Source organism: Rhipicephalus microplus, unplaced genomic scaffold (genome assembly GCF_043290135.1).
Source record: "Rhipicephalus microplus isolate Deutch F79 unplaced genomic scaffold, USDA_Rmic scaffold_21, whole genome shotgun sequence".
Taxonomy (NCBI): domain Eukaryota; kingdom Metazoa; phylum Arthropoda; class Arachnida; order Ixodida; family Ixodidae; genus Rhipicephalus; species Rhipicephalus microplus.
In genome coordinates, this window is record NW_027464594.1 from 4457501 (window position 1) to 4476320 (window position 18820).

Consider the following 18820-nt stretch of genomic DNA (forward strand, 5'->3'; position numbering starts at 1 on the left):
TAGCGTATGAAAAAGTGTTCTTTGAGCGTGTTGTGTTGATGCCTGCGAAATCGAGATTGCTGTCGCCTAAGTGTTTCGCGAAGAACACCTGAAACAGTTATCGTATACAATTTGAATGGCCTTATTTCCTGCTAAGTTCAATGGCGATACAGCTCACGGCGCTGTAATTTCGTTTAAGGGGGGATTGGCGGGAGTTATCCTCGCGAGGTTAACGTTGGGTAGTTGCCGTTCGAGTATAGTTTTGCTTTGTTACGAAGTGGCGAATTAAATTACGCTTCCCTACGTGTTGGCCGATCGCAGTGTTGCGAAAGCACCACTGCCGTCGCCCACGTGCGCCTGTTCGGCAACTATTAATGATTGTGATACTGCTTGATTGTTCGGAATTGAACTTTGGTTGACAGGTGGATCATAGCCAATATATTCCTCTTTTTCTTCTTTTTTATTGGGCAGCAACTGGCATTTGTTATTGTCAGTATTTAAAGTAAAGGCAAAGGCATTGATAATTAGCTAATGAAAGATTTTGTGTATGCCATTTAGTGTGGATGAAGCATCACGCAGTACTAAGTCTAAGAAAAACGTGTGAAAACAGGACGCTTGCTGCTTTACCCGCACAAACTGTTTATCAATCACAAACACTCCTAACTGACCTAATTAATGAAGATTTTGGTGATTCCTCGATTACTCTGGCCAGTAAATGTAGCCTTTTGTTCAAGCAAATGTTTGAAACTCGTCTAAAGATATGCTAACGGTATTCTGTCCTTAGCATTCGTTATTGCGTCGTTGCCAACTGCCTTGAATCCTTTTGAGTGGGACACGGTTATCGAGGTTAACTGTTTAGACAGTTTCGTAGTTTGTAGCCACAGCTTACAGTGAAAAAAAAAATTGACAAATATTAGTAAGTTTTATTCGACCTGCTTTTTGTGGGCTGTAAGACGTTAACATAATCATACATTGCCTTTTATCCAATCAGTGCTGAACATTGTTCAAGTGCTGACAGGCTTCAAACATTAAAAGCAAATTTCATTTCTCCAAAACACAGGCCACTTGCATTGCAAAAGAGACATTGACGCTTGCACATTGGCTAGAGAAGCAGGTAATTAGAACTTCTAATTAGGCAGCCTTCAGTAACACAATCGCAGTGTGGCTTTCAACCAATGCACTGGGCTGGTGGCCGTACTCTTAAAAGTTGCTCCTTCCTCGTGGCTCATGAGGACCGTTACTGCCTTCTGGGACACGAGTGGTGTCTCTCCCACCTCCTGTACTCCTCCGCATTTGGAGTGAGTTTCAAAAGAGAATGGAAAAAAGTACTTCACATCAGTTTTTGGGGTGCTCCAAGAAAGTTCACGGTTTGTATAGTAGTTACAGAGTCAACAGCTACCTAAGAAAGTTCCTCTAGATGCTGCTATCCCTCTTGTGTGCAAATTGTTCCGATGTGTTGAAGACGTATGAAAGACTCCTCGTATCAGTTATTTAATAGAGCAGTTATGCAGGCACTGAGCCATTTGACATGTTCGGTTGGTAAATGAGTGTTCCTGCCAGAGTGGCTTGCGGCTTGTATTGTCTGCTTGCTGGGTTTTCACCAGGAGGAGAAGGTGTCACACAGGTTAAGATCTGAATACCACACTTTTTTGCATATAACTCCCTTCTCAACTAGTAAACGTAGAGAAGTAAAATTAAAAAATAATCTTTACTTGTTGCTGTGAAGCCAGCTTTCTTGAATTGTAGCTGCAAAGGTGTGTAGTGAAGCTGTCTTGCACGCATATATGCGTGCACACCTCAGCTTTGAATTTATTTTCTTTATGTGGGTTACAAGTGAGAAAAATATGGGAAAACCAGGTGAACAGAGGGAAATGAGCAGGTGGCCCCGTGCATTCTTTCTTTGTTAGGATAAAATGTACAGGTGATATGGAAAGTAGTTAGCACAGCGACCTCCAGAGGTGAGAAGACCTGGACACGCCTCGTTTTGTTTTAGAACATGCTAAAATAAGAGGTGCAGGCATGGATTTTGTTTTTCCCCGATTTGGGTACAGTGAATACCATTCCCAAATTTTGCCCCTTGGGTAACCATCCCTTGTGCTAATCTCCTTGCTTTGTACCAACGGGCCCGACTTTGCAGTTTTGAAAAAACGTACTTGCAGGCAGTGGTCGTTCTGTTTATCTTTGGCCTCACTGCTGTCATTCATTGGTGCCTATAACAAAGCTGCCTATTGGAGTGTTTTTAAGCCCTTTAATTTAGCAGTTCTTTCAAAGAACAGATGTTGAAAAGGCATGGTTGAAAGCATTGGCATGAAAGAGTGGGTGCTACCCTGCTAACAGACAATGTTGAAGCAACTTTCTCAATGCGGCATAAATGTTATGTTAGCATTTGGTGCTATTAGGGTATCTTTACCACTTATACAGACATAGGAACAGCATACCTGCCGACTGGCAAGAATTTGCTGTAAAATTTGCAGAATTGAGCTTTTTCCGAGATTTTAGAAATGTTCTGTTGAGCTTTACCAAAAATAAACTTTATTTAAAAAGCTATTTCAAATGTTCGGAAATATGGGCATTGAAGTAATGTAGCACATGGGGCTAGTCGGAACATAATCATAGCGGTCAGTACACACAATACTACTACTAATAATAATAATATCTTTATTAATAATAATAATAGCAATGTTGGAGGTTTAATATCCCAAATGTCAGTTGTTACTAAGCACAAGAAAGTATACAACACAAACACAAGTACGTGACACTACACTCTAAAAAAATATCGAGTAAAAAGGGTGTCTTTTTGTCCCACAACAATAATCGTCATCAGGCTTGCGTGCACTTCCTTTCTTGAAAACTCTGCGCCGGCCACTTTCCTATCGAGAATGCAATGTAACCCTGATAATGGGCATGTCGATCTTGACCGGAATATACCGGGCGCAGGGCAATAGCGCAAGGATGGAACGCAATATAGATGAAAATTATTGTTGTGGGACAAAAATACACCCTTTTTGCTCGTTCTTTTTTTAGAGTGTAGGGTACTAAAAGATTTCAAATGGATGCTATCGAAAAAGGAATCTGAAAGGTACAAGTATTGGCCAGCACAAAAAAAAAAGCTTTATGTGAGCGGTATGTCTTCTCCAAACAACTTTGTGCATAACAACTTCGTTAAGTAGACAGAAGAATGGCATTGTATATTATCTGGTCGGTCTAAACTTAAAAGAGATGCATCTGAATATTCGCTACACAAACATCATGATTTTACTAAAACAACAAAAATCAAGTTGGGAATCTACCTCTTATTTAAAAAGTTATATCATTTAAACAACAGTGGAGTCGGTTTTTCTGGAAACAGTAAGAAGCATGCTATAGTGAGAGGCGTAGGCATAACATAAAGAAAAACATTTTTTTGTGTTGCAGGCCCTGAAAGCACTTGCCCTTGTGCGGTTGTCACGGTTGGATGAGGCCCTGTCTGTGCTCAAAGAGCTGCAGGCAGAGGCCCCCACCGATGACGCAACCTTGCAGGCCATGACCCTCTGCTACCGGGAGCTGGAGCGACGTGAGTAGTTATATGCTGAACATTTCTGGCTGGGGTACCCGTATTGGTTCTAGCAGGCTTTATTTATTTGTGGTCACATTGCAGTGTTTGAGCCTAAAGTGGCATTGGAATGTACGAGTTAGCTGACCAATGTGAATGCTTAGCTTATGCTTAGCTTAGGTTATGGTTCTGTTTGTGCAGACATCATTACAATGTTCAAAAGCCTAATAGTAGATCACAAGCTTCCGTCAGTATCACTGATTTTTTTTTCTCATGTTAGTCAATATATTGCTGTTTACAGTCTGTTTTATTGCTTTAACAACACTTGGTATATTTCAGGCTGACCCATCTTAATGAGCACTCCATTTCATTGTGCGCAGTGTTTGCCATTGGTATCGTTGGTTTTTGAAAGCATGTCCTTTGTATTGCATATGCATGATATAATGAATCTCTTCAACATAGTTGTGGTGGCCCGTCATTGCTGGAGTACTGTTCGATTTGGTGCTTGTAAAATGGCGGTTTCCATGTAGTGTGAGTCATTGCTTAAGTAGGTCGCTTGTAGAGTGAGCTGGAACAATGGAACACTACTATGGAAATGGGGGAAAATAATCAAGAGACAAAAAAATAAAACAGTGACACAATGAGGTGGCTACTGTAACAACCGGTAACAAGTTGTTAGTAACTACCTCTGCGTCACTGTGTATTTTTTTCCCCTATTTTTCAAGCATAGCGACTTGATGCAAGGGATTCGTCCAAAGTGACTGCTCAGCATCGGCATTATTATATTGTCAGGTTTCTCCGGACTTCTAGCAGAATCTTGGTTTGGTGCTAGTTGGTGTCAATTCATAACTGAAAGAGCTTTCGGGCACAGCTTTTGGGCACAAGCTGAATGAGGACCAAGAACACTCAAAGGAACATTATCCTGTGCGTCCTGTTGTTTTGTGTCTTCCTCATCATTCTATTTGCATTGGAAAGCTTTTCCGGATGTCTAGGCTGTGTTTTTAGTGACAAGGCAACAAGCTTTTGCCCAACATGTCAGGCGGGGCTCGCTCACACGCAGCATAGCATATGCACGTCATTCTCCTTTCCCTGCACATGCCTCTGCCTTTGCATTGCACCCAATTCAACTGGTGGCTTTACGTATGTCCATGTGAAGCGGCATTTTAAAGACGATAGTCTTTCTTCGGGACCTTCGACGCAAAAATTTGGTCTGTCTGTTTGTCTACTCTTGACAGCATCGGGTATTTGAAACGGCCGACCCCATCCGCAGCGCCCACCTATGTTGCTCAAGGTTCAGCGTTCATACTTGTGCAATTGTGGAATTAAAAGCAATTATGGCGCGTGTCTGGGCACCAAAACAACACGTATATATTCTGCATGTGCGCTTTTTACTAGAAAAGGCATACATAAGTAATCTTAAGGACCGTAGCGCTTATCACGCTGCGCTGACCATCCAACGCTTGCTTGGAAATGCTAGTGTTTCCAACGCTTTGCTAAAACGAGATGGTGGTGGCACCTACCCGTCGCCTTGCGTTCTACACCTTATCACCTCTTAGGCGGGCGCGCACAACAGTCTCAGAGCCACGCGCTTTGTTTTTGAAAAAAACTGCCAGATGGCGCTCACGTGTGACGTACTAAGTATTACGGCATGTGAAGTATTATGGCTTGGTGGCGTTAGCCACCGCCCGATGTAAAGGGTGCAGCCATATCAATCCATCCATTTATGGCGTGACTTGATGCGCCCGTTCGTCTCCGCTGCATGCTCGAGGCACTCTAACGCAGCGCCTCCAGAATACTATTCACCGATTTTCTTGAGCAGAACATCAAATAAATGTTTTGTTCACCCTCTCCCCACGCAAGACTATCGTTCGACGACATTTGCAGATTAAATGCAGATACGGGGCCAATTTTTTGTCTGATCATTTGCTCTGTTTCGTCTTACTTTGCTCCACAGATCTGTATCAACTCGGGTCCCAACTTTCTGAACCTATTATTTTAATTGTTTGTGTGCAATTTACATAATCCTCAAAGTAATGTTCTCTGTTTTTAAATGTGAACGTAGAAAATTTACTTCACTGAAATTGTAGTTTTGCTGTGATATTTACTTGCACTATCTGAGTTCGGGCAACCTATTTCATTTCTTAGGCTCACGGGACGCCATTACAGTCGTTGAACTCAACCCGCCACTGTTTTCTAGTGGTTATGTTGTTTGACTGCTGACCTGCAGGCCGCAGGAGTGAATGCCAAACGTGGCTGCCGCATTTTTGATAGAAGCTAACATGCTCAAGGCCCATGTACTTAGGTTTAGGTGCATGTTCTAAAACCCCAAGTGGTCGTAATTTCTCGAGCTATTTACTATGGCGTCTCTCATAATCATATTGTGATTTTCGGGCATTAATTATTAATTAGTTTTAAAACTCGTCCTTTACTGTGCTGATTTTCAGTAACCACAATGAAAATGCATTCTTAAAATCGTCAGTGTTACTCAAATGTGTTCATTTTGTACGCATTATTTTGTGAATTTGTCATTGCATGGTGCAATGAGCGGTGCATGCAAAAAGCAAGTATGTTTTAGTGTTGGCAGTTTTATGTCAGTTATAATTGCATGGGTGGGTTGCCTGCGCATGAGCATCAAGTTACTGCTCGAAACTATGGTTGTCTTGTTCTGCTCCAAAGTACTGCTAGACATTTTGATCACTACCTTAGATGGTAGGGTTACAGTGTTTGACGGTTGGTCCTGGATTTGAATCTGATGCATGAATGAGTATTTTATCAATTTGAAAGCTTTATTTGCGAGATATTCATCTGGATTTCCTTAGTAGCTTTATTCTACCAACAAACAGGTAATTGAGATGTTCTTCTTTTCCTTAACCTAGCTTCACTTTGCTGGCCAAATGATCGATTGCATGATTGGCTGGAAGACTGATTTTTGCAAGCTGATTGACCATTCAGCAGAACAAATGGTACTTTCATCATAAGCATACACAGACCACTGTGAATATCATTTTCGTTCACTAAGATGCTGAAATTCTACTGTGCTCCATTACTACTTGCCAGGCATAGCTTCTTTAACGCCCTCTGTCTTGGAGGTCTTGTGGTAATGGTGTTGCACTGCTGCTTTGAAGGTCGGGGCATTTAATTACAGCCACGGTGGAAGGCTTCGGGCATTTCCATTGAGGTAAAATTCTAGAAGCCCGCGTACTTGAATGTAAGTGCACATTTAAAAACACATTAGTTGGTCGAAATTTCTGAAGCCCTGCACTTCTGTACCTCCTGTAGTCATATTATGGTTTTCACAAATAAAACCCGAACGATTATCGACTTCTTTCATGTGTATTTTTGTTGGCGCATGCTCGTAGCCGACCTGGTGGTGGAGGCGTACGAGCGTGCCACCCAGAAAGAGCCACAGAATGAGGAACTCTTGTCACACCTGTTCATGGGCTACGTGCGGGTGGGGCGGCCTCGCGATCAGAGGCGAACCGCCCTGGCACTGCACCGGCTGCGTCACAAGAACCCGTACTACTTCTGGGCTGTCATGAGCCTCGTACTGGAGGCTGACCAACCCTCAACCTCTCTGGCCGAACGCAGCACGCTGCTGCTTCTCGCACAGCGTATGGTTGACAAGTTCGTCAAGGAAAGGCGCATCGAGGCTGAGGCTGGTACGTTTGACCCCACCCTCTGCCTGCACACGTCAAGATTGTGCGTTGACAAGAATAAAAACAAGTACTAGACATGAATGAGTACTGACTGGCATGTATTTACACTCAAAATTTATTATAACAAACTTGCATTTTAGAAGAAGATAAGTTCATTATATGTAAAAATTTGTTACGAAGGATATTCCTAACACTTTTCCCATTGCAAGGCTATTCTTCATTTACTTCGTTACAGCCGATATTTCTTTATATTCATGTTCACTATATCAAGGTCTGAGTATATCTCCACGTGCATGTCCTTTTATATTTTTGTGTAGCCAGTCTTTTACTGTCTTGTGCATACCGCACCGAAATGCCGGACACCTCTGGTAACATTTTAAAAAAGCACTGACATCAAATTTCAAGATCGAGACGTGCCCATCATTCGATCGCTTAATATGCATAGGTCTTCTTGGCGAAATTTGAACGGCATCCGTCGCGTGGAAGTTCCTTTAATTCGATGCCAAACAGTGTAGAAAAGCCAAGGAGAAAAAACGAAAATAGACTGCCCTGCAACATCGACACTAGTGCTACGTGTTCGGTGTGATACATACTACAAATACCATCCTGAGTGACGATGCCCTAGTAGCGATGCCGTGTACAATCCGAGTGTTTTTGACGCCGAAGTGCAGAAACGCACTCACTCATCCACGGCTGGGCTAGGGCGTGCAGGTGCAGTCTAGCCCGGCCATGGCTCGTCGCATCTGATCTTCATCGCACCAGTTTGAATGATTTCGTAAAATTACCAAGATAAAAACTACCTTTAAAAGAATGGCGAAAGAAAAGAGCATGGTTAAACGTGCGCTTGACGGTCAGTGTGTCCGGGAATCGTGAGTGGCAGTGGTCTAGTTCGAAGCACAGAAAAAGAACAATGAGAGCAATGTTACACATCAACACGACCACAAGCTATCAAAAGTGGAAGAGCGAGTAGTCAGATATCATCCCTAACAAGTAACAAGCAAGTATCGTTGAATTTTAGTTCATCTGTAGACTTTGCCTCCCCGTAAATGTGGTAATACCGTGCGAACCACGAGAGGCTGGATAGGTGGGGCCATCAGGAGGCGCAAAAAAGAACCTGACAAGCAGGAAACGTATTCTATTTCTCCGCTGATGCTCATTCGCGATAGCTATAGTGCATTGACCCCTCTGCGTATACCTGAATGCTTTGCCCACTAAAACACACCGAAAGAGCAAACTGAGACACACGAGCGAACATGGCTGAAGCGTGCATCCTCGGGCACCTCTGCAGTGCTGAGTGCTGCTTGGAACGGCGTCCATTTTGAAATCACTGTTCTGCAAAAGGTCGATCGAAGTGAAAACAATTGGTGACGTTGCGAATCGCAGGGATTCCAAGCCCTAGACTATCGTATTGAACCCGAGTCGACACTTTGTACGGCGACGACAGCAATGCAGGTGACTAGGCATGACTGAATGTTTCCGCCTAGCAGACGAAATGTTTGTGGAGCAGCTGTGGCGTGATCTGGAGGTGACCGCGAGGTAGTACCATTGCTGGTGCTCTCAGCGCTAAATGTGGTGGGATTGCCGGCTGTTTTTTAATAGTACTAGATCCCAGCAATATAAATCAACAAAAGAGATAGTTATTCATCGCTCAGTTGCGTTCTAGGTCGCGAATCGTTGCTACGGGGCCTATAGCTACTTGCTGTCGCAAAAATCTTGGCATGAGTAAATTTGATGTTAGTGCTCCTTTAAAATATTGGATAAAACTGTGCGCTGCAAGTGAACAACAGAGTTTATTCTGGAATCAAACAGGCCACCAACAATAACGCTGGAATTTTCTAAAAATAACAGCATTTATTCAGGAACTAACTGGGCCACAAATTATAATGCCGGAGTTTTCTAGGCCACAGACGTAAAAAGTTGATGCACTTTACTGCTAATCAGATTACCTCCGTTTCATCATCGCTGTCACTGTACAACTTGTACCTTGAATTTTCATTCCCTGGCCTCAAGTTCACTGAAATTGGAGTTTTGTCTTTGTTAGCCCGAGTGGTGCTTTGCTTGCCGTCACAGCTGCGCGAGAACAAGTTCTAGGGGTATGCGCTTATCATTAAGTTCACACATCAGTGCACATTAACTCATTTGTGTTGCTTTACTTTTTTCTTTTGATTTTCGAATCATTGCTGTGAATGTTGGTTCACATTTCTGCTGATTACAGCAGCAGACGTGTTTTGAAAGCATCTTGTTTGTAAGCTGTGAAGAAGTATTTCTTTTTACTCTTAAGCATGGCAGGATGACATGAAATGTTCCACGTCAACAGTTTCTTTACCCTCTGTGCAGCACAAAGAGATGGCTTAAACATTATCAGCCTACAACATTCCATGCTTGTGAGCATGCTGATTCTGTTTTAGTATCATGTCCGTTTCATTGTGCTGTGCCATCTGTCACTGCGCCACAATGTATCATTTGACTCCATAATTAGGCCTGCTTGTAATGACCCCAGTTAAAAAAAACACTCTTACAAGGGCACTATTTTAAGTGGCTACGTTGATGGACGCATAATAGCTCCGTTAACCCATGGGCGCCCTCAGTCCCGATGTGCTTGGTCACACTCGAAGACAGAAGCGTTGCGGATAGGTGTGACGGGTGAAAAGGCCCACAGCTTGAACGAGAAGCAGTCAGTCCTACATTCATTAGTCAAAAAGTCCGCGTCATCGGAAGGAGGACACTTATTTCACCAGGCTTTGAAAAGGAGGCTACTGGGGAAGGGAGAGAAAGAGAGAGAAAAGAAACTTTATTCAAGTGTCCCTGCTGGGGTCAAAGGCGGTGGGGGGCCAGGAGACAGGCCCCTCTGTAACCCCCTTCTTCAGGTGGCCAGGCCTTGAATCCTGGCGGCGTCTTCGGACAGCCCAGAGCTGGTCCTCCGGGCACGTGGTGAGCAGCAAAGCCATTCACTGCTCGACCGTGGTAATAGTGAATGTAGGGTTCGCGCTGTGTTTAACTGAGTGAGTAGCTGCGGGGCAGGCCCATATAATATGGTCGAGCTCGGTGTTAGCTGCACCGCACGCTTTGCATTGTGGTGAGGGAACAGCGGGGTAAATACGGCTGTACAGTGACGTACAGGGGAAAGCGTGTCTGTAACAGAGGGACGAGGCCTCGGATGTAGACTCTCAGCAGGAGTGGGGGAATCGCTCTATCCGTGTAACTTTCCCATCACTGCACGCATTAACATAGCACAAGTCGAGATGCGGCCACTCTACGGCCACTGGGATGCCCGTGTGTCTTGTTCCAGGCAGATGCGTACTCTAGGACTGACCTGTGCCATCATGAGTGTTGGTGGTAGACGCATGTTACGTCTAAATCTGGTGCGTTTCATCAGCTGCATGATTAGGCCCGCTGTAGAGCTCAAGCTTCTCTGTTATTGTTTTTTTTAACAATTAGTTTGCTCTGCTTGCTGCAGCCACATTACTCCTGCAAACTTCAAAACTTAATTTGCCAATCTAACTCTCTGTCTTCCTCCTGTGCACTTGCCTTCAATTGGAGTCCCACTGGTTACTCTTACTGACTACATTTCTTGGCCTTGCTCGTTTTTTCTTGATTTCTTCTAAGCATATATTCTCTAACCCACTCTGCTCTCTTTTTCAGCTGTAGTTTTGTTTTTCTGTGGCTCACTGCATTGTAGCCTGTTTCCTGTTGGCCTTACCAGGACAAAGCGAATGCCTATTCACATACTGTGCCTTGCTGCAGTTACCATGTTACGGGGTGCATAGCAGCTTGTATTGAGCGCAAGCTTGATTGACGGATAGACAGCACATTTTCAAAGCATAGCTCAGCCCCAAGCTATGTTTGCCAAGGAATCTAATCTCCCTAGCCAGGAATGAGCGTGCACTGGCCTGCATTTCTTGTTGATGCAAGCAGCTGTTTCTGAATGCACATAGACACCAATTTCTCGTGATCATCTGGTGTGTGTGCGCGGTGTTGACTTTACTTTATCTCTGTTGATGAACGCTGAGTGCTTTATGCGTCTTTGCAGAAGTGCAGCTCTACCTGATGGTCCTAGAAATGCAAGAAAAGTACCAGGAGGCTTTGGATGTCCTTGATGGGCCACTGGGAGGTAAGGAGCCACGCTGCCACTACAGTGGTGTAGCGGTGCTATTTTTCTTAATATGTATATTGACTCCAATATTGACATCTATTTGTCTAGAAGAACTGAAAGCTAGGCTAGTTTGGGACCATACTTGAGTTTTTGACACAGTGCAACGACGATGCAGACAAACAGAAAGGAAGGACACACCACAGCGCTAACTGGCAACTGAATGTTTATTGAAAGAATGTGAAAGAGAAAGAAAAGGACGGAAACTACCAAACCCTGTTTTCTGTTTGCTTTAACGAGGTCACATTAGTGTGAGAGGTGCCTCGCCGCGATGGTCTAGTGGCTAAGGTACTCAGCTCCTGACCCTGCAGGTGGTGGGATCAAATATCGGCTGCAGTGGCTCCCGGGATCAAATATCGCCTGCAGTGGCTGTATTTTCGGTGGAGGCAAAAATGCTGTAGGGCCGTGTGCTCAGATTTGGGTGCATGTTAAGGAAACCCAGGAGGCCGAAATTTTTGTGGTCCTTGTCTCTCATAATCATATGGTGGTTTTGGGACGTTAAATCCCACATATCTATCAAGCGAGCACCAGTGATTCATATCAGCTTATTGCTTCTGGTGTTGCTAATACTCATGTTCCTGTTGGCATCGTTGCGCAAGTGCAAAAAACTAATATACAGTCGATCTCGGATATATCAAACGGATATATCGAATTATTGGCTATATTGAACAGTTGAAAAATCCCCTTGAATTTCCAATGCTATAGTATAGAACCGGTGCACCCATATATCGAACTCCCGCACAGCAAGACATCCGTTATATTGAACGCTGTGCCACGCCAAAGCCCAGAAAATGCATTATTTCTAGCTAGTATTGATCAATGTTCGGCCGCATTTTAACAAGTTTCAATCTTTCTTCTAGCGCTGGCAACAAAAATCGTGTTATTGCATCGCCCTCATCTTCTTCCTTGTGCTACACTTGAGAGTACATCTAAACGCGTGATCTGCAGGCCTTGGCATGAGGGCATAGTGTTTTCTAAAAGACCGGTTGCCGAGGGCACCTAAATGAGAAGGCCAAGTCACTCAGCAATCTCATTGAAATGTTCTCATTCCCTTTCTTATTTGTTAGCGCACAATGGCGTGCAAGCATAAAAGCGTGGCCTTTGAGATGTACAGCCTTGTGACGTGTTTTTAGTGTTTTTGTAGCCTCCGAGACGCGTGTCTCGGAGGCTATGCTTTTTTATCTTTTTGCATTAAAGCCGCTGAAGGCAGCAGCGGCCAGCTAGAAAGCCACAGTGACATCGATATCGCCAACATGTCGATGGTGGGAACCTGTACGAACTTGGCATTGTCTTTTGCTCCTTCTGGTCTTGTGTACTTTTCTCCTCGTTCCTGATAAATCCACATTCTGGAGTTGAACTGAACACTGACCCGCACGTAGTGATGAAAAATGTGATTGGCGCTTGGAGCAACGTCAAGTAAAACACTGTTGTAAACGTTCCTTGCGGGCTAGGTGGCAACTTCGAGTGCGTCATGACTGCTGACAACGGCGTACGGTGCATCAGTTAATTCTGCGACTTATCAGCATTTCGCGGCACCATATTGGACAGTGAGTGACTTCATCGGTACAAGTGACGGCTTAGCTGTTTCTGACTGCATCGATACTGAAATTTTGGCTGCCGTTGCTGCGGAAGTGTAGCCGTGCAATTGTGAATGTGCCAACGCCTTTGCTGCCGCCGCTCACCAATCTTTTGCCACGCTACAAAACTTGCATCGGCATTCTGCATCAATCATCGTTGGGGCCGAAGGAGCTAAGTTCACTTATTTCCTTCGTGTCCTTCTTGTCTCTGTGTCGTCGTTCTGTTTTTGCACTATAACTATCATCATCATCTCAATGATATTGAGGATGACTGGAACTTGATGGCGTGCAAGCAGCAAGACAAGTTTACAGACTACTGTGAACTCCCTTTAAGACGGACTCGAAGGGACCATAAAGAATTGTTCATCTTATCAGATGTTCGTCTTATCAGAAGCACCCCCGAAAAAAGAAAATGCGGCGCAGAGAAAGAACTTGTTTCCTCGGCAATGACGGCGGCAGCGACGGCGAGGTCGGAGAGGGAGAACATCCACGTGGAGAGAGCTGTGGATGTACAACACGAGCTCACATGTTCCCGCTGAGAAATGGCATTGGTCATGAGAGCTGCTCTCTTCGCGAATAGGGAGTCTCGGTCGTCATTTCGTTTTTTTACTTTTTCCCCTGCTTGCTTCTTCGCGGCCAATAGCCGATCTCAAAACTCTTTCGCTCTCTCGTTTTCTTGTTTGCTTTGCCGCTCGCTCTGCGGGTCGAAGTGCGGGTGATGCCGCGGGCCATTCTTTTGTCGCTGCCTCCCTCCCTCCGCCATGGCGCGAATTCGCTTCGCGCCGTTGCTGCTTTTGTATTTTCTTTCCCTCCGGCCGCGGGAATGCCCCCCCAAGATTGCCATAATTCCTTTGTAGAATCGCCTCGGTCTCCCGGTCTCCGCGAAAGTGTTTGTCTTAACAGAAGAGCAGGTGCAAGGCTGTTCGTCTTAAGCGGATTTTTTTTGCATTCGGTCTATGGAAAACCAAACAAACGTTTTCACGTTGTTCGGCATAAGCGAGAATTCGTCTTGAACGAGTTCGTCTTAACGGGAGTTCACTGTATTTTAATGCGAAATAAAGTGAGGTATCTCACAGCTCGCACCTTGTTTTTTGTTTTACTATAAGCAAATCAATATGTTAGCTTGTTAAACGATTTGTGAAGCCTGAAATGCTTCAATTTAGGCCTTGAATATGCATATTTTGTATTTAGAATTCTCTATATATGGAACTATTTTGCCATTCTCTTCAAGTTCAATATATCTGAGAATGACTGTATAAACATCTGCGACTCTTCAACTTAGTGCATGCAACCCAACATATCAAATCAGTTATGGTGTGAAGGGTGTAGTAGTATTTTACTTTCTCTTTCATATGTTTTTAATAAAAATTCAATTGGGAGTCAGCGCTGTGGTGCGTCCTTCTTTTCTTTTCTTTTCTTTTCTTGTCATCGTTGCGCTGTGTCAGAAAATGTTCAAATCTATTCATTTACTTTCTTGAACAAAAGAGCATATGTGGTCATTAACCTGGCAGGATACCCAGGACATGTCCAGAATTTAGCTCATGAGGGCATTGCAGTTTGTTTCATTAGAAGAGACTATAAAATTATGAAAGTCCGCATGGGATACGATTTGTTTTTTTATTATTTGAATTTTACCATGTGAAACCTAATCAGTGGCGGAGAGCACCACCCAGGCAGTGCTTTTTTTTTAAATGACACGGAAAAGTTATACCCCTGTCACACGTGGCAATTTATGTGCATTTCGAGCAAGTACACTTCGCCGCGAGTGTCATTTGTGCACTGTCATGCGAGAAAGTTCAGTGTCACTCGCTGCAAAGTACACTTACCGGCAAGTGGGTTCACCAACCTCACTTTGCTGTGACGGCTGAGACGATGTGTGTAGCCTCGCTACCAGTGGATTGTACATAAATATACGCTGTTGCCTAAAGCGGCACTCATACTATTCTTACATCATTGTTTTTGTTATGAGGAATAGTGCTATGCTATGTAATAAATATGCTATGTATTAAAACAAGTCATAAAGTGCAACAAAAAACCTTGCTATTCTCACGGTCCGGCAGTTTGTGGCCACGTCTGCTAGGGGGATGCGGCAGCACATGCTGCTCAATGGCTGCATCCATCGCATTGTTCCATGCAAACTTGCCCATGTGTAGGTGAGTTGCTTTACAATCATTTAAGGTGGCGTGTGCCACAGGTGCTACTTTCACGAACACAACGTGGTCTGATGATGAGACACTGGCACAAAAGTAACATATACGTTGTGCTACAAATCCGTTGATTGTCACTGCCACCATTTCCAAAGTACACTTCCCTTTCTCGTGTAGCAGCGAACTGCCTAAATGACACTTTGTTAGTGTAAGTACACTCGCTCAAAGTGCACTTGAGCTGCCATGTGTGACAGGGGTATTAACTTGTTTCAAACTTATGATTTTTTTAGCCGAGAAGGCTCTCAAAAAGGGTTCCGCAGACCCCTCCTCGAGGTTCTGCGAACCACCGATAAATTTTCCCTAATTCTGCACTCGCCCAATCAACTCACTTAGATGGTGATCCCGAGAGTTGATCAATCCAGGGAACCTCCATTATTTATGCCTGAGAATTCATGAGCACATCTCAGTGCTTTTATTGTATTGAAAATAAAAATCAAGGTAGCTCGCCGGGGGAGAGGTGAAGAGGGGGTTCCATGGCACCAACATGCTTGAGAACCCCGGCTTTGAGTAAAATTACTGGTACCTATTTTCTTTGATGATATCGCATTACCTTTCTTGTATTGTTTTCTCATTCGCCTCACTGGAATGTTGCACCTTGTGTTACAATGCAGAGTGGAGGGAGGCGTTGTGCAGTGCCTGCCACAACACTCACATTTGATGGTATCATTTTGCCTGCCTTTTGCTCACTTGCAGACAGCCTAACTTCTTACCTGGACTTTGTGTACGAACACAAGGTGGAGCTTCTGGGCAAGCTGGGCCGCTGGCCGGAAGCCAATGCTGTCAGTAAGACACTGCTGCTTGGCAAGTAAGTCGGCCCTCTCGTTGTGCGTGCAAAGGGCAGCCTTTTTTTTTTTTTTGTCTCGCTTAGAGGTTGCGGATTGGCCTTCCATTGACTGTGGTGCTTAGAAAGCTTTACGGTAAAATTGTGCAAATGTTTAGAGGATCTGGTACTTATGGAACACCTCTTTTTCAAAGCAGAGTACAGTAAAGTACTCTATACCTTATTTACTCGCGCAATCCTCGCACTCGCACAATTCTCGCACCCCCCACATCGCCCAAGAAAACTACGATTTTTTTTTTTCCTCGAGTAATCATCGCACCCTTGAAAACTGCCGCAATAATGTCGTCTGCTCGTTCCAGCCACTGATGATGATAGCGTGTGCCATCTGGCGCCATCTCTTAAGCATCAAGCGTACTATTGCACAGAGATTCGATTCAATCCAAGCAAAGCCGGAGTGGCCAGTGTGCGTTGCGACTTGTTTATTATGTTGTGTCGGTAATCTTGGCACGTTATGGGGCAATACTGAAGCCATACGGCTGCTTCAAGTTGCAAGTGATAGATCATGCGCTAAACAACGGCAACAGGGCTGCCGGTAGGCCCTTCGGAGTCGACGAGTTTTGTGTTCGCTACAGGTAATCGCAGCTGAAAGCCACCAAGACGCGTTGGGCCTGCCGTGTGCCTAAAACTGAGATTAATGGTAAACTTAATTTCTTCAGAAGGAATCTGCGGACGATTATGTTAAATAGCCATCAGCCCAATACTGACGTCCTACGCTTACCTTTTGAGGGCTCCTGTTGAGCGCCGACCGCTACCGCTACGCCCACAAGCTTTGCGTACTGATTCTCGACTATTTGCTTCCACTTTTTGCGTCTCAAATAAATCTTGCCTTGTGTTGAACCTCTGCTTTTATTGTTGAGGTAAGTTCTAATTAGTGCTTCTTAAAGCTTGCTGTAAGTTGCTGGTGTGAGAATCCCGATTTGCGGCCACTTCGTTTTCTTTTTCGCTCTCTGTGTTTTCGTGGAAAGTTTTCCCCGCGTAATTCTCGCACCCCCCAATTTTGCATTGGTTTTCTGTCAAAAAAATTGCGAGGATTATGCGAGTAAATACGGTACTAGCGGACAACCTTACTTGGCAATGAAGGGAAGGCTACAGAGCCAAAGAGGGCGTGTGCCATTACTGAAGAATATAGTCTCTCAATGGAGTTCGTGTTTTCCATGTGAAAGCCGTTGAAAAGATTACTTTATATGTGATGCTGTTTAGTATAAAATGCAGCTCACACCAAGGAGATATTCATATTTGCTTCACTTATGCCGTGTCATTGAGCTTTTGCATGTGTGAAAACGTCGCACGTTTTACACTCACATCAAGGTCAAAATGGCGTATTCATCTTTAGGTGAGTGCTCGTCACCCTTTAGCTATTTCGACAACTTGCCAAAAGCGCGAGCTTGTGACAAATTTCGCTAGCAAATGGCTGTCTAAGCAAATTGCATGTAGTGTTCTCATTTGAACATGATCGTCATCCAAAACGCGAACAAAAGCGGACTACTTCGCGGAGAAATACATGTACACTAGCTCCACCCCTGTAGCTTTCCCTTCATTGCCAAGAAACGTTGTCCGCATGTATGGTACACAACCCCTTCTTAACAGTCTGATCAATTAAGGGGAGGCATGGGTCTAGAAATGGTGAAGAAATTGCAAAAAAAAAAAAGGTGATTTTTGAAGAAGTGCAGTATTACAAAGCTCGAACATATAATAATCTCCTGGCAAAATCAGAAAGCTGAATTCAATCGAGAAATTTAAAAAAAAGTGTTTTACATGTCTAGGTAGAGGAGAAATGACCAAAAATTGGCTAAATATGTTAGAAGTTCGCACGCTCCTAACTTCTGAACGCGGCGACTGGGCGCCGCCATCTTGGTGTTGTTTTGAAGCTGCTTCCTTTGTGCGTCTTACCCTATTTTCAAAATGGCGCCAGTGCAGGGAGAGTGATGCCATCACTCCTTTTCCAAAGGTGGCTTGCGCGCACGGGATTAGTCGAAACACGTGCTTGCCCCATGCGCTGGCCTGCTAATTGCCCGCCGCGTTTGTTTTGCTTTTCTTTTCCCCCCGATCTCGTGTTGTGATTACACAATCGGTTGGCTTAGGCTTTCGGCTGCTCCGCAACATTCTTCAGGTTCGCAACTTCACTACCAGGTTTCACCAACTGCGATTATTGTGGTGCTTAAATGTCCGAACGCATTTGTCTGAAGAAAACTACACGCTGCCTATTCGACGATAAACGTCGGTGACCATGGAATGTTTGACGAAATCGACGAGGCATGTCCCGCTATAGCCTCTAGACTGATTGAACATGCAGCTGCATCCTAGTGCATTCAGCAAAGATGCCTCGAATGCCAGCACGGCGCCGCAGCCCACTACATCGAGCGCGTGCCCTTAGTCGAGCCATGTCTTGAGTGCTGCCGCGGAGCGCGTCTGGGATCTTCGGTTGGCGGTCTGTGTACGAAAACACAACTTGGCATGTGTAGTGTGTATATTTCGTCGGCCCCAAACCTTGAGTGTTATTGCATAACGCGCCTATACTGTTTTCTTATCGGCTGAAGAAAATAGCCGGCGCGCAGCAAGTGCGGCCAACGTGAAAAAGCACTTGGCGTCAAGTCGGCAACAGAACGAAAATGTGAACTTATCGGCGTCGACACGGAAAAGGGAAACCCCAGTGACAGTGGAACGGAATTTTCGATGATCAATTGAGTGGGGTTAATTATATCCTAGGAATTCTTATTTGCTCCGACTGCGGAGACAGTGTCTAAGGACCCACGAAAAGAACTTTAGTGTGAAGCTCGGGACGGCGTGCTCAATGAGCGATTTGCTTCACTGAGGGTGACTGAAGATTCATCAATAACGTCATTTATATGTCCAACAAAGAGTACGCAGTCAGGAATGC

General features: G+C 44.5%; 1 protein-coding gene across 1 annotated transcript in view; it reads left to right on the plus strand.

Annotated features, from left to right (window-relative positions):
* The window catches only part of LOC119169857 (phagocyte signaling impaired), a 98923-nt gene that overhangs the window by 784 nt on the left and 79319 nt on the right, over positions 1 to 18820 (plus strand). Inside the window, exons 3-6 of the mRNA XM_075883760.1 lie at positions 3394 to 3532; positions 6871 to 7170; positions 11198 to 11278; positions 15795 to 15906. Coding sequence (XP_075739875.1) covers positions 3394 to 3532; positions 6871 to 7170; positions 11198 to 11278; positions 15795 to 15906 — 632 coding nt within the window. The remainder of the gene's footprint in view (positions 1 to 3393; positions 3533 to 6870; positions 7171 to 11197; positions 11279 to 15794; positions 15907 to 18820) is intronic.